Source organism: Leptidea sinapis, chromosome 32, assembly GCF_905404315.1.
Source record: "Leptidea sinapis chromosome 32, ilLepSina1.1, whole genome shotgun sequence".
NCBI classification, from domain to species: domain Eukaryota; kingdom Metazoa; phylum Arthropoda; class Insecta; order Lepidoptera; family Pieridae; genus Leptidea; species Leptidea sinapis.
This window is the reverse complement of record NC_066296.1, coordinates 3,314,894-3,331,952: the sequence shown is the minus strand read 5'-3', so window position 1 is coordinate 3,331,952 and position 17,059 is coordinate 3,314,894. Positions and strand designations below refer to the sequence as shown.

General features: G+C 35.1%; 1 protein-coding gene across 2 annotated transcripts in view; it reads right to left on the bottom strand.

The window, feature by feature from the left end:
* Positions 1-17,059, bottom strand: part of LOC126974524 (uncharacterized) — a 103,864-nt gene that overhangs the window by 80,874 nt on the left and 5,931 nt on the right. For both annotated transcript variants that reach the window (XM_050822035.1, XM_050822036.1), the window contains exons 4-5: positions 16,320-16,539; positions 13,732-13,908 (exon numbers count right to left, since the gene is read on the bottom strand). In XM_050822035.1, coding sequence (XP_050677992.1) covers positions 13,732-13,908; positions 16,320-16,539 — 397 coding nt within the window. The remainder of the gene's footprint in view (positions 1-13,731; positions 13,909-16,319; positions 16,540-17,059) is intronic.

The following is a 17,059-nucleotide window of genomic DNA, read 5'->3' as shown; positions in this document are numbered from 1 at the left end:
TTAGGTACCTGTCCAAAATTTCATTGATATGGAGAAGAAATTGTGTCGAAGATAGCACAGTCTTAGGGAACTTTAGTGTTTACAAACTATATCTGTCGACAACGTCTTGTATGCTGCGCTCAGTGAGGAAACTGGTCGTCAACTTACACTGTCTGTGACGAACACAAAATATTGCTGAAAATCTTTAATAAAAGCGAAGTATTTGGAGCATTTTAAAAAACTTATGATGTACGAAAACGCTATAAAATAGTTTGTTAACAAAATGTTAACATGAAGAAAGAGCAGTGTTTACATTACATTTTCCCTTTTGCTGCATCATAAACATTTCGTAGCTGAGTTGGCAATCGTTTATATGGAATACTTGTGTGTGATGATAATATTATTTCCTGTTTTAAATTCTTTGTAAATTTTTACTTTTATGTTATATTACCAAAGAAATAGCGGGTGCTCATGAAACTTAAATTAATAATGAAACATTTTGCAATTTGTTTACCAAACATTCCAAATGAAATGAAATGAAATGAAATGAAATTTTATTTGCAGGAAACATTGTACTTAAGATGTTAACATAAAATTATTGATAATCCAATATGTTTCGTCAAATGACACGCAAAATATGTTACAAAATTGTCTAAACAGTACAGTTATACCGAAACATGTCGGATTTCACAATGCTATCATATACATTTGTAAAATTAAAATTTTAAGATATTATAATATGAGACGTAAATAACTTAATTATTCATTTAGTACCTAGTTATGTATAATATTAACAAATGTCATAAAAGTATATTAATTTACATATATTATTATTAAATAGAACTAATTCATTTTGTATTGAAAAATTCATTTAAACTATAGAAGCACTTATTTATTAACCACTGATGCAGTCTTCTTTTAAAAACTTTGAAAGGTAAATTTTTAAATTCATTGGGCAATTTATTATATATTTTCACAGACATGCTATAACAATTTCTACTAAAAGATGCAGTTCTACAGAAGGGCATTATAAGTTTGTTTGGATACCTTGTGCTTAAAACCTTCTGGCTTTTTTTTGTATAGAAATCACACATATGTTTTTGAACAAATAGGCTTATCTCATAAATGTATAGGCATGGCAGCGATAGAATTTTCAATTTTTTAAATAGCGGTCGACAAGAATCTAGGCGGCCGGCTCCACAAACCGCCCTGATACACTTTTTCTGTCCAATAAATAAATTCATTCAAAGCCGCGACAATTCATCTCAAGGCTCTGGACTCAAATTTTAGAAAATACATAGCCATAAATGAAAAACAATAACCTAAGGAGGAGGTACGGAGCGTGCAGATGGCCCATCAAATGTACCTGCCCATAACAGAAACAATATGATGTAAGCATAAAACACCACAAAACAAACGAAGGTGTACATTTGATACGACTCCAATTTCATTTAATTGGATGTGTCCCACTGACAGTTTATGCCATTTGGCTAATTACTCAAGAATTCATGTTTTACTACTTCATTGCGAATTTTGCGGCCATACTTTCTCACCGTAATTTATTTAGGTAAATTATTGATAGTTCGGCAATATTTTTAAATCGATCGATTACGTCTAAATTTACCAACAGGCGAAACACATTTGAAACCACGATGTTTATGCTTTCCTTTCCTTTATCCCCATTGTGGCTGAAATTACACAAACTGCTAGACGTAAATGATATAAAACGCAGAATGATTAAGAATATTAGAGCATGACGAAAACGGATTCGATTCCGTACTTATTTCTCTAATGTGTCCATATTTTCATTTAGACTAGCTAGAAAAGTATCTTCCAGAGGGAGGTTTCATTGTATTGGATGCTGAATGGCTACGTGGGTACGCGCCTTTTTCAATTGTGAAGTAATACAAGCATGATTACATTTTCTGTTTTAATGGCGCCGTAGCTTGTGAAATTTTATAGTATAATTTGTGAAATTTATGAGACATATCTCTTAAAGTGACGATTGCAATACGATGCCGCCCAGAATGTTGTCTTCAATACTATCTTGGTCGTCACGTCACTTTTTCTCATAAAAAACATTGTGCTCATTTTTTTTTCAGACGAACAGTTTCAATAGGACATCCACACAATCCCTTGAACATAAATCCTTGACAGCTGATGTCAGCCATGAAATTGTGTAACCTATTGATACGAGGTTCTGGCTATTAATATACCGCGCCGTTTTTAGTCAGTTTACACTTGTTTGACTAACAGTTAGTCAGTCAGTCAGTTTCAGTTTTTAGTCGAACAGCACCAAAATAATCTCTAGTCGTAACTTATTGGCAGTTAACTGCCTATTTAAAAAAAGTTATATTAAAATTTAATGTTAAGAAATTATTTAATATTAATAAATATATATTATGCTATTATTGCTAGTTGTAGTGCTATTCATCTGCGAAATTGTTTTCATCAGCGATCATCAGAGACATGAAGCTTTTTGATCGAGTCACTCTTTTAACTATACGATATACACCAGGTTTTCTTTGATGATACGCAAAAAAGTCTTAGAGATTTTTCGCGATAAAATTTTTGTTTCGTTAAAGAATCGGCGAATTCTGGCTTTATCAACATTATTTTATGGTCCCGATATTTTAAGGTCTTTGACAGAGGATGTGTTGCTATATCTATCGATAGTACGAATGTATGATACACGAACAGAGGAGTGATATTTTGCTTTTAAAAAGTCTTAAAAATGACCGACGGCTCCATACCCACTGCCGGATAAAAATAGCATAGTTTTGGAAAGATTAAGGCCACTTCGAAAGCTATCATAAACGTCACAGGAGGAATAAAATAAGCATGATATCCGAGTGTCTCCAGTCGTTATTTTGTTGGCACTTTGCCAGAAATAGAAAAATGAATTACAGTGTCTCACACAGACTATCAATGCGGTCATCGACCTACAGGTATATGGTACATACCTATACTCAACATATATATACAAATATATATAAAATTGAATTCTCTGCATGTAACGTAACGGATTTATACTGAATGAACTTAAATGGTTACAAAATTACTCGTACTTATACTTATTATCAATTAATTTACATTCTTGCAGCATACGCTGTTTAACCTGATTCCTGCCGCCGAATTCGCCTTCCCACGACACGCCACAAGTTAGGATATCATCCTGACCATCTGGATGTGTGGCGGTCCTCCACAGTGCGGTTTTCAAGGAGCTTTCTTCCACGTACTACAAAGCTGTGGAATGAGCTTTCTTGTGCGGTGTTTCAGGGACGATATGACATGGGTACCTTCAAAAAAAGCGCGTACACCTTCCTTAAAGGCCGGCAACGCTCCTGTGATTCCTCTGGTGTTGCAAGAGATTGTTGGCGGCGGTGAACACTTAACAACAGGTGACCCGTACGCTCGTTTGTCCTCCTATTCCATAAAAAAAAAAAAAAACGCCATAGGTTCCATAAAAAAAAGTTTAAAGAGTTAGGTAGGTCCTAAAGAATCATTAAGAAAGAAACTTAAAGAACATTCAACTGTTGCATCTCTATAGCGATATATATCAGCGAATGTTCTACAAACGATGAAGGCCTTTTTTTGGGCTATGTTCCTTTATGCAACATGATCCCCGACACTGGACAAAACAAATGTGTTACGATATCAAAAATAATTCTTAAAAAACATTTAATGATTGGATAATACACCTTGGGAAATAATATTTACTAACTGTACTGTACCCCGAATGTGTCCGGTGTTCTCCGCGCTACACTGTCCCGCAACTGTGTTACAGCGCTACAACCGGCTTTTATTTTTTTTTAATATTGTCAGCAATTTAATTTTGATCCTGATGGACTGTAGCCAAAAATAAAAAAAAATATTTTTATTGTTTTGTTACTAAGTTCAATAGCTATACCTAGTCTTGCCATAAATACTGTGAAACAAAGAAACGAAAAATTTTCTATGGCAACTTTCATTTAGTACTTTTACTGTGTGTTAGTTTAATACATAAATATGAAATATAACAAGATTATTTGAGGTGGTGTTCATTGGCTGCAATACAGTCCTTTAAGCGTTGAGGCCAGTAATCCATAGAAACACGTACTCTTTCCATGGGAAAATTCTTCACTGCCAATTGTACAGATTGTTTTAGGGGCTCCAAATTATCATGGCGTTTAGAGCAAGCGGTACTCTCTAAAACTGACCATAAATCATAATCCAGCGGATTAAGATCGGGACTAGACGACAGCCAGTCTTCAACTCTGATGAAGACCGAAACGTTCGTTTCCAACCAAGACTGCATAAAACCTCGGTCAGCTTTATGACCAGGCGCCGAGTCTTGCTGGAAGGGCCATTCTTGGTTATTGAACATGGTGTTGTTAAGGGGCTTCACTACCTTCTCAAAAATAATATCTTGATACACTTGTGCTGATGTTTTGATACCTTTTTCACACATGTATGGCTCAGTCACTCCTTCATAGCTAATACCCCACCAAACCATCATTGAAGTGACCACATTTCACTCTGTCGACTAATTGGGAAGCTTCCTTAGAGCTTTGAGCATAAATACGGTCATTTTGTTTGTTATATTATTTTTACTAGTCCGTGGTTGTTCAATTGTAAAAAAAATCTCATCCGTAAACAAAAAAATTCTATATGAAGCGGTACCGCTTCAGTAGTTGTTTCGATTTTATCACCCTATTCATTTTTAAATTATGAGATAAAAAATGACCAGAACGTCTCTTGTAGGCTGCAAGTCCTAAGTCATCTTTTAAAAAACGTGACATGGTTCTAGTTCCACACTCCTGCTTTCGGACAGGACTTCTTCGAATTATTTCCCTAACTGCTTTGTCCACCTCTTTTGTAAGAACACTACGTGGACGACCAGATGTTTTTCTGTCACAAACAGAGGTCTCATTGTACCTATTAATAGCTTGATACACAAACTACAACACTACGCGTATGGAGAGTTTTTTAAAATTGCAATTGTCTCCATACCTAATTTGTGTAATGCAAGCGATTCGGTTCACTTTATCACCCCACTCCATTTTAATATAACAAATTATTATACAACGTATTGGCGCCAAAATGAGAAAACTCAATGAACAATCATAGAAAAATGACAGATTCCAAATTCAAATTAATTCTTTTATTTATTTTAATTATAACAGTTTTTTTGGCCAGACTAAGTATAATAGCTAGTAATTATGCTGAAAAAAATCTGTTACGTACAGCTTCAGTGATTCTACTATTTCATGTCTTTATTTTTATACAATTTATATACAAAATAATAAACATAAATTTCTAATAATTCTACATTCAGGAGGTAACCAGGTCATTATAGACCGGAAGCAAGCGCCAACTACGCAGGAAATACGTGAGAAAATTCAAAATATTTCAAAACGTTTCATGCGAGCGCGTTATATTGTAGTCAGCGAATATATATTGGTCTATTTACTTGAGTAGAGGAAACGCAGATTTAAATAATGGAAGGCAGCTTGACGCTTTCCTAAAATTATTTATTACGTGTATTTACTTTTACGAGCCGAGCAGGACGTTCAGCTGATGGTATTTGATTTGCCATCAGTACAATGCAGTGCCGCTCAGGATTGTTGTAAAGCCCAAAAATACTGAGCGGCACTACAATTGCGCTCGTCACCTTGAGACATAAGATGTTAAATCTTATTTGTCCAGTAATTTCACTAGCTACTGTGCCTTTCTTGCCTTCTAATCAACACGTAGAAAATACGCCTTCAGATCTGTGATCCTGCTGTTTTAAAAAATGGTTCGATCCCATGAAAAAATGTTTAAAATGTAAAGGAGAGTATTTTCAAAAGCAATAAACATAATATTTTGGTTATAACATGTTGTTTTTTATGTTACTGAAACCTTTTATTGTGACCTACGCATCAACGTCGTTTCAATCAGATTGTCCGAAGTTTTTAAAGATTCCTTCTTATTCTCAAGGGTTTGTTATCACTTTATGTTAAAATTTAATGTGTTAAAGCATAGTCTAGATATTTTCGCCAGTCAGAACGACCATTTATGACTTGATTTTACAAAAACGATTTTTCTTTGTAATAAGTTTTCATTAATCAAAATCAATGCTATTCTACAAACATATTTCCTCAATCCACCTAATATCGTCTTCAATATTATTGTTTATACTGGTTATTTCAGTATCGTTAGTCATTGGTTTAAGTTGGATTTCATATCGACAAATCGGAATCCGATGCTCGTCACGGGGAGCCTTGGCTTCGATATTCGTAATCAAATATTAAATTTAGTATAAACTACTTTGCTATTTTGTAATTGTACCAGAAATAGATCGGTTTGTTAAATAACTGTATCGAGCCACATTATGTTATTTAACTTTGATTCTTATAAAATTTTGACGACCTGTATAGCCGAGTGGTTAGGTTAGGTTAGCCTTAGTTAGTTATCCTACCTACTAAGCTAGAGGTCCCGGGTTCGGATCCCGGTAGGTGCAAGCATTTATATGATGAATATGGATGTTTGTTTCCGAGTCATGGCTGTTTAAATGTATTTATGTATGTTTATTTATTATATTATTTTTATATGAATTTATGTATGTTTAAGTAAGTATATTGTATTAAATATATCATTGTCTTGTAACCCATAACACAGACTATATTATATCCTTAACTTGGGGCAAGATAATTTGTGTAAAAAGTGTGTCATTATTATTATTTTGTTTATTAACAGATGAATTGATTTTGTATATAATTTAAAGCGTTTTTTTAAAAGCAAATTTTTAACATTAATTCAAACGTGCAATTTTAATAGAATGTGTATATACATCACTTTAAATTTATTATTGTATAACAGTTAATAAACATTTAATTAAACCAAATTGTGTGTGTATTTTTGTAAGCACACAAGAAGTTATACTTCTTTGGCCTAACGAAGCAAAAATTATTAAAATGCTTCATTCCTCGTGCTATTCTACGTTTTTAGAAAGAACAATTTTGTAAAAAATTTGCAAAGATGGCTTTTATAATTAATAATTAAATAATACGGCTGTATGGGCTTGAACCCTTTGCCTGTCCCAATAATGTACGAAGATACATACAATTAAAAATAACGAATGACGCAAACGTCAGAAAATTTTAGGAACCAACTTCAACATGTTACTTTTGTGTTACAGTGATGCGCATGCATCTTAAAATTTCATTCTCATTTTTATCATAACGCGCCTAAAGAAGTATAACTTCAATAGTTTGTTTACTTACATTAAATTAATAAAAAACCAAAACGGTGATTTCCAAAATGGCTGCCATGCAAGTGAAAAAAAAACTTTTAGAATAAAAATATATTTTGGAGAACGTAAGTATGACCACGTGCAAAATGATCATACGGCCCCCTATCCGCTTGCGTAGGAATTCCCATATACTTATACTTCTCTATCGTGTCCTATTTGGTCCTACACTCTCTTACTCTCTCTCTCACACACACAAACACACACACACACACCCTCTCTCCCTCTCATGCATATACACAAATATTTACCTCCTTTGATTTTTAGAGCTTTTTATTCACTGTAAAAGTGGAATCCTGGTGACCAGCAATACAGGTATTTTATTACCTACCACAAGCACCAGCTATGCACAACGAAAACTTTTGTATCCCATGTATTTTTTAAGCTTTCGTTGTATTATAATTTTGGTTGTTGGTAAGAAAATAAAGTTATTATAATTATTATATCTCAAGGGAAAATTTCACCATTAAGTTGTCATCAACTAAATGTTCGTACTACTCCCTTCTTCAACAATTAATTTACTGTGAAAGCGTTAACCTATGGAATTCTCTTCCCACTGAAATGAGAAAGGCTCAAACTCTCCAATCTTTCAAAACAATGCTTCTTAATTATTATTTATGACTGTGACAAATTCATTAGTTCTTTTCTTGGTATTATTTACTGTGTGCGTATGTTTGTGTATAACACCACCTACGGTTATTTTATCAATTAAAACTATTTCAGTACAGATTGCCTGGAAGAAATCGCTATTAAGCGACAAGGCCGCCTATTGCTTGTGTTCTCGATTTTTTATATTTAATTATTTTGTGTGTGTATAATTATTATGTAGCTATATATAGTAATTTAAATATAACACTTTAAAGGGAGTAAAACGCGTGTAATTATAACTGTGTTTGTTGTTGTGTCCCCATGAAAACGAGATCTGGAAAGGTCTTGAAATGTCGGGTTAACTAAATTAATAATAAAAATTAATTTTACGCAAAAATCGAATGTAAAAACAGAGTTACAATTACATGCGTTTTCATCGTTTTAAAAGTGTTTTATTTAAATGTGTTACACTCGCGATAATCAGAGAAAATACTGTGTCTAGTATTGTATACACACACACACACACACACACACACACACACACACACACACACACACACACACACACACACGCACACTCACACATACACACACAACATATATTTCCCTTATTTCCCCTTTCTCTGATCTTGACTATTTTATAAATAGTAGTAACGTAGCGTCTAATAGTATAACTTTTATAAATAGCTTTAAAGTACATATTTCATTTCACACTGCCATTCATACAGGATTTGCCACAGGAAAACAAAGCAAGAGACAATTTGAATAATATGTTAACCCTATTGTCTCATTCAAATTATGTGACATATAATGGTAATTTATTATGTAGTAACATACACATAATTGATATTAATAATATAATTAATCATAAATGTAAAATGTTGACATTTGATAGGTTACACCTATCTAATTTTTATAAAAGACAGATAGCTAAATCGCTATCCTTTTATTTATTTTATAACTCAGCCAATTATTTGGCAACGCGGTCCCCTGCTTCTATTGAGCAGGTTAGTAAGTCGATTATCGCTGCTTCTATTGAGCAGTGTAATAGCTTGTTGGACTCTGCTCCTATTGAGCAAAGTAATTATTTGATTAACACTGCTTCTATTGAGCAGTCTTATAGTTTAGTTTCTGGTTTGGAATATGTTCCAAATTATTTAAATTAGTCAATAAGACAATAGGGGACTCCTCTAGCAATATAAATACACAATGTACAAGAAATAGTAAACATAATAATTGTAAAGTTATAAACCTGATGCACCAAAATATGCAAGGATTGTTAGGTAAAGAACTGGAACTGGAGTTACTAATGAACCATGAAAATATTGATATCTTATGTCTTACTGAACACTGGCTTAGAAAATATGAGCTCATTTTTAACTCCAGTGGTCATCGGGTGGCAAGTGTGTTTAGCAGAGAAAAGGCAACACGTCGCGGCTCTCTTATACTTATAAGTAAATCAATTAAATTCAAAGACCGTAAAGATATTGTGGGCCTCTCTGTTGAACGTACCATTGAAATAGCCTGTGCAGAGCTTGAGTGTGCCATTGTTGTAAGTATATACACACCCCCCGATGCATTATATGAGTTATTTGAGAGTGTATTGGAGGAGGTTCTATCAGAATTATCAGAATCTAAGAAATATATTATGATTTGTGGTGACTTTAATATTAACTTATTAGAAAAATCCACCACAAGTATTAGATTCAAATCTTTGTTTAAATCATATAATTTATAAAATATTTTCTTAAAACCTACTAGAGTAACCAGCACCCCTAAAACCTGTATTGATAATATTTTTACTAATTATAAACCTATTTCTCAATCAATAATTAGTAAACTGAGCTCAGACCACTTTGGTCAACTAGCCTCTTTTAATATTGAAGGGAACAAATGTACTTCAACTAAAAAGTTTATGTTTGTTCCGGTAAACAATAGGCGAATGGAGAAATATAGAGGCAATGTTTCAGAAAAACTCTCAAACTTGTATTTGAATTATAACAGTACTCCAAATGAGATGTGTGGTAAGTTATTTAAAATAATTAAAACAGAGTTTGCTTCTATATTTACTTCAAAGACAGATAACTCGGGTGGTCTCTTGTCATTTAACAACTGGGCATCAGCTGCTATTCATAGGAGCAGACAACGGTTATATGAACTACACTGGCCTTCAAAAGTAAGTATCACACTTTTAAAATTGGGATAACGTTTTAAGTTCACAAGATATACTTTCGAAATAAAAAGGACTCCAAAGAGAATTTAATTTTGTACATAAAAACTTTATAGTCGGTAACCTTCTTTAAAGAATTGGCTGAAAAAAAACTTCAAAAACAAAACCATTCCTTTTTCAAAGTGGACGTTTCCGAATTACAATTTTACCATTCACATTATTCTTTCTGTTTTAAATTTTTTTCAAGATCGATGGGTCTTGTCTTAAAAATTTATGCTAAAAAGCACATAACATTTATTTATCATGCCTCTTTCAGTTGAACAATGTGCTAGGATCATGGCTTTTCTGGAACTAGGCATCAGTATGCGTCGCACTGCAAGAATGGTGGGTGTGACGGTACGAACGGACCAGAAGGTAAAGCGAAGGTACGAAGAGACTGGACACCATCTGAGGAGACCTTGTAATGGCAGACCCAGGTGTACCAGTGCCCGAGAAGATCGTTATATTATTTCCACTGTGTTAAGAAATCGCCACCAAAACGCAGTTGAAGTCCAGCAACAGCTACTTCAGACCCGGAGGGACTACATTAGTGACAGTACAGTGAGAAGAAGACTTGCTGAAGCAAATTTGAAACCCCGAAGAACAGCGAGTGGCCCAAAACTCGAGAGACAGCATCGAGTAGCGAGACTGCGATACGCCCGTGAACACATGCAGTGGGATGAAGAAGAATGGTCAAGAATTTTGTTTGCAGATGAGTCTCGATTCTCCCTTTACACTTCTGATGGAAGGCGAAGTGTTTACAGGCGACCTGGTGAGCGATACCTTCAAGCCTGCATCTCAGAAAGAGTCCAATACGGTGGAGGCAGTGTACATGTATGGGCTGGCATATCTTCAGAAGGTCGCACAGAGCTAGTAGCCATAGAAAATGGCACCCTCACTGGGCAAAGATATGCTCAAGAGATTCTCAATGAGTATGCAGGGCCGTATTTAGCAAATATGGGTGATGGATGGATGCTGATGGATGCTGATGCATGATAATGCCCGGCCACACACGGCTCATATCGTACAAGAGTATATTCAGGAGGTCGGTATCAGCGTGATGGCTTGGCCATCAAGAAGTCCTGATCTCAACCCGATTGAACACGCCTGGGATGAGCTTGGGAGGCTAATCAAAATCGCAGACCACCACCTACTACCCTCAGGGCACTAAAGCAAGCCCTGGTAGAAGAATGGGAGAATATTCCCCAACATCAGCTCCGAAACCTAGTGTTCAGTATGCCAAACCGACTCGAAGCTGTAATCAGAGCTCGAGGAGGCAATACCAGTTATTAAAAATTAAATAACATGTAATACATTTTAGTTGATTTTTTTTACACTAAACTAAAAATGTCTATTTTCATTGTTTTATCTTTTTTAAGTTAAAAATGTTACTAATGTATAATTTTAGTTTCTAAGAATTAAAGCCTATAAAATTTGCAACAAAACGTTTTTAATATTAAATCTCTACCTTCTATAGTTAAGAAAAAAATTTAATTTGAAAAGTGTGATACTTACTTTTGCAGGCCAGTGTATATAGTGAGAGATCATCATGTAATCATGATGCATCTTTCCTTGTATATGTGAAAAATTATTCAAAATTATTTAAGAAAGTTATTGCTAAGTCAATGCATATTAGAGAAATAATTAAAAATGCTTCAAATAAAATAAAAATGACTTGGAAAGTTATTAACTGGGAATCTGGAAGAGCGAAAGACTGCAAGTTTGAATATAATCTAATAATAAACAATACAAAAATCCACTCTGAGCAGGAAGTAGCTTCTGCTTTTGAGAATTTTTTTTCTGACATTCCAGTTTCCATCTCAAGCACCCTTCTCTCCTCCACCAGTGTTGCCGAGTCACTTCTTTTGGAAAATGTTAAGGAATGTAAACAAAATTTCAAATTCAGTGTTGTTAGCCCAGCAGAAATAATTAAAACTTTCAGATCCTTAGAAATGAAAAAAACTGCTGATATATATGTGTAATATGATATATCTGTAAAAATGATAAGGTCTGTTATTGACGTCATAGCACCATATCTAACACTAGTTTTTAATAGCTGTATTGAACATGGCGTGTTTCCTGACCTTCTGAAGAATAGTAAAATTACACCAATATTTAAATCGGGACTTACTTCTGACCCGAATAACTATCGCCCTGTTTTGGTGTTGCCGACCCTTAGTAAAATTTTTGAAAAAATTATTTTAAGCCAAATGCTTACTCACTTTAATACTTATAAGTTACTTCATATAAAACAATTTGGCTTTACTAGGGGACGCTCGACTACGGATGCAGGTGTTGAACTCATCAGGAATATTTTTGAGGCCTGGGAGGAATCACAGAATGCACTTGGTATCTTCTGTGATTTATCTAAGGCTTTTGATTGTGTGCTATGACACTATGGTATGAGAGATAATTCACTTATATTCAAAGTGAAACGAAGCCAAGTTTTATATGACGAAGTAAACAATGCTCTATCTGACATCGTGTACTGGTTTAGCGCCAATAACTTATTGTTAAATAATCATAAAACCAAATATATTAAATTCACCGCGCCAAATGTCAAAAATGGAGATGACAATATTTTATTAAATGGAGAGGTGGTAAAACCAGTGGAATCTGCTATATTTCTTGGCATTATTGATTTCAAATTGCAGTGGGGCCCCCATATTGAAGGATTGGCGAATAGGCTTAGTTCTGCAGCATATGCGGTTAAGAAAATCAGACGGTTAACTGACATAGATACGGCGAGATTAGTATACTTTAGTTATTTTCATAGTATTATGTCCTATGGTATATTGTTATGGGGCAGTGCGGCCGATATTAATACTGTCTTTGTGCTGCAGAAGAGGGCTATTCGCGCGATTTATAACCTAGGTCCTAAAGAATCATTAAGAGAAAAATTTAAAGAAATAAACATTTTGACTGTTTCTTCTCAATACATTTTTGACAATGTTTTGTATGTTCATAAGCACATTGAGGAATTTTCTAGAAACTGTGACATTCACAATGTTAACACGAGGATCAAACATAAACTTGTTATGCCTACTACTCGGTTGGGTCGAGTTAGTAAGTCTTTTGTTGGGCGATGTATATGCTTCTACAATATGATCCCAGAAAATGTACAAACCAAATGTGTTCGTAACACACTTGTTACAATTTAAAAGAATTGTTAAAAAACGTTTGTGTGGGAAAGGTTATTACAGCATAAACGTTTTTCTTAATGACACCACGGACTGGGATTAAAGCGAACACCCTCAGGCTCTTTAATTCTAATGTTTATTGTACGATATTACATTGTAATCCATATTTTATATTAAAAAAAAAGCCCGCTGAGTTTCTTGCGCCCATTCTTCTCAGGTCTGAGGCAGTATCTTTTGAATGGGTGGTAGATTTTGACGTTCAATAAGTGATTATAAATCCTATTTTGAATAAAAATATTTGAATTTGAATTTGTAATTTTGCGTGTAATAAATAAAGGTTAAAGTTATATTTTTATTAGTTAATTTTTACATGTATAAATAACTCTTAAGTATAATATAATTTTGTATGTTATAAATAAAGGTTAAAGAGTGGTGACTCCCAACACAGGCTATAAGCTTAACAGGAGACACCTGCCCCTAGGTTTTAAGTACTTTTTGTTAAAGAAATAAACGAATTTATTATTTATTATTATGTCACTTACCTGCATCAGTGAAGAAGGCAGAGTGTCGGTTGGGGCTGGAGGGCATGGACGCTGAGGCTGACGTGAGGAAGGCTCTCTTGACCCTGGACCACTTGGAGTCCCGCGGGCGCTGCGGCGGTCGGGCTCCGAGCTCCAGGGACCGTTGCTTACGAAGAATGTGGTGCGACCCTTCTGATTCTACAGGAAATGTTCAAGTTATGTGTGAAATATTACAAATCAAATCAAATCAAACGTTTATTGAACTCATAATATTGAATAACAATAGCTTAAGTTCAGTCACACAATTTCATAACAATAAATAAATAATATCAAACAGATATAATTAATTTCATACAATCTTTATTATTCTATTTTTAATGATCATTGCTTATTGCTTTCATGACCAATTCTTACATTTTCCGTTTGAGAAAAAACGACGAGAAACACAACAGTTGCTCAGTATGCTAAAAATAAAAAATAAATAGGAAAACGGTTGACCCTAGAGGTCATCTCTGCTACTTCCCACTATTTCAATACGTAAACGCTTGGAATTGTAATTTTGACGATTTGGAGCTCAAAATTATATTTGTGTTATTTTGAGCTCTTCGAGCACAAACGTTTAATAAAAGTTAAATAAAATCCTATCTTATAAATTTCTAAACTGCAATTACTTTTGAATGAATAAACGCATTTTCACGCAGTTTTCAGTCGTTCGGTAAAGCCGTTTAAAAGTTATTCCAAATAACGGTCGAAGTTATATGAGTCATCCATCCATACACACACACACACACACACACATAGGGAATAGTTAGGGAAGCTTCCAAGGACCTTATAACGTCGAGATCTGATGAAAACTCGATTTTCGAAAACGGGGTAAGACAAAGCACTTCCCAATTTTTGAAAATTTTCAAGTTAAAAAATCAAATTCAAATCATTCGTAATAAATATGTTTCTTAGCTTTTAATATCTAATAGTAAAATATTATCCCCTTCTTGTTATAATTTTTCTTTCATTTTATTAACTTTTTCATTGTAACAAAGACCAACTGTACTAATACAGTTTTAATTTCGCTATATCATGTATAAATTGGTCTACCATAACCGCGAATGTTGGAACCACATTTAAAGTTATTTAAACAGAGAAGTGAAAAGCCAGGCCGTATTAAATAACTATCGACCAATTATAAAATCTGCTACTTACAAACTTTTAAAATTTGCGCTTAAATTACTATTAAAGGACACGCAGTTCAAAGCCAAGCACAAACATCATCAGGGTGCCATTTGCCAAAACTGAAAAAAAAAAAACGCTCTAGATGAGAAGAAACGCTCTGTCAACTCGCTCGCACGCAATGGCCTGTAACGGGGCTTTCTCTCTCTATAGCAATTTCTTTCATATTAATTGGATACATACAGTGTAAATTTTTTTTTGGGAAGAGGAGGACAAAATTAAAAGAGTCACCTGATGGTTTGTGATCATCGCGAGGATCATCCGAGGAATCATAGGAGCGTTGCAGGCCCTTAAGGAAGGTGTACGTGCTTTTTTTGAAGGTACCCATGTCGTATCGTCCCGGAAACACCGCACAAGGAAGCTCATTCCATAGCTTTGTAGTACGTGGAACGTGGAAGAAAGCTCCTTAAAAACCGCACAGTGGAGGAACGCCACACATCCAGATGGTGGGGATTATATCCTAACTTGTCGCATGTCATGCGAAGCTGGAATTTGCCAGGAATCAGGTGAAAAATGTCTTCGGAACACTCCCTCTACGCAACGCCAAGTGATCCAGCCGTTCTCAGAGAACTGGGTCCCCGACAATTCGAGTTGCGCTGCGCTGCATGCAGTCAAATGGATCGAGCTGATACTGGGGTGCGCCAGACCAGGGATGACAGCAATACTCTACATGTGGCCGGACCAACGCGGTTACACTAGAGGAATCACAAGAGCGTTGCTGACCTTATATAAAGCATCGCATAAACGTACAAATATTAAGTCGAAAACACATTAGAAGGTGACGAGTATCGAACCGGGGGCTCCGTGGTGGGAATGCACGGTTCAATCTATTTCGCTACCGAAACTTTAGATTTTTTTTCATATAAGAAAGGGCAAACTGGCAAGAGGCTCACGGGATGGGGAGAGATGAGGCAACCGCCCATGAAGATCCGCAACAACAGGTGTCAGGAGATGCGTTCCCGGCCTTTAAGGTGGGATGGGTGGTATGCTTTTTTCTTGAAGGTGCCTAACGGCCGTTCCCAATATTCAGTCTATCTCTTACTTGAGATAAAAATCGTAACTATCGTTTACTTTTCTGTCCCAATAAACTTATCGACGCTAACTGACCTTATCCGTACACGCTGTCTGTCAATGGGACGACGCATAGCTTACTAGCGAAAGAGGTTTGTATGGAAATTGCAATTCACGCGTCCCAATAAAAGGCGATAAGAATGACTTATCGGGTATACTGGGGCAGCTTCAGATTATTGATAGCTAATAACTGACAGTAGAAGGTAGTAATTTATCTCTATCTGTAGATATCTGTAGATATTATATTGGGAACGGCCGTAAGTCGTATCTGGTTGTTTTGGATTTCATTTTAAAACTATTGCTATATGTACCTAGTTCCTCAGATGATGGTATGGTAAGGGTGAGGGCGGGAGGCGCGTCACTCTCCCCTCCATCGCTAAATGACTTCCGTCTCGTTAGTACAATGTCTGGACTCTTCGCTGTTCTTCCCTTTTTCTTCACAGAGTCCCGATGTGTCTGGATAATGTCTCTCATCTTGCCCCACGGACTCTTCATGAGTTTATTTGGTGATGGTGATGTTGAACTGTCGTCCTATAAGAGAAAAAATCTCTAAAATTCCGGGTTTATTAACGTTTTATGTGCAAGCATGCAACCCAAGTGGTGTTCTGATCTTAAGTCTTATCATGATATAGTAAAACAAGTGTAAATATATCATAACCCAAACAGAGTTACTACTTCTACATAATGTCAGTTGTATTTTGTCCTATGTTATATTGCTATGCAGCAACGCTGCCGATATTAATAAATTATTAGTGCTACAGAAGAGGATTATTCGCGCTATTTATAACCTAGATCCTAAAGAATCATTGAGAGCAACGTTTAATGAAATTAATATCTTGACTATTGCTTCTCAATATATTCTTGATAATGTAATGTATGTACATAGGCAGATAAGTGAATTTGCTAGAAACTGTAATAACCATAATGTTAGCACCAGGAACACTCATCATCAAGTGATTTGCCTGCTCATATTTTATCCTCTATGTTTAAATTTTGATAGTTATAGGATGGGTTTAGTAGTTTATCAAGGTCTATGGTGGCACGTACATAT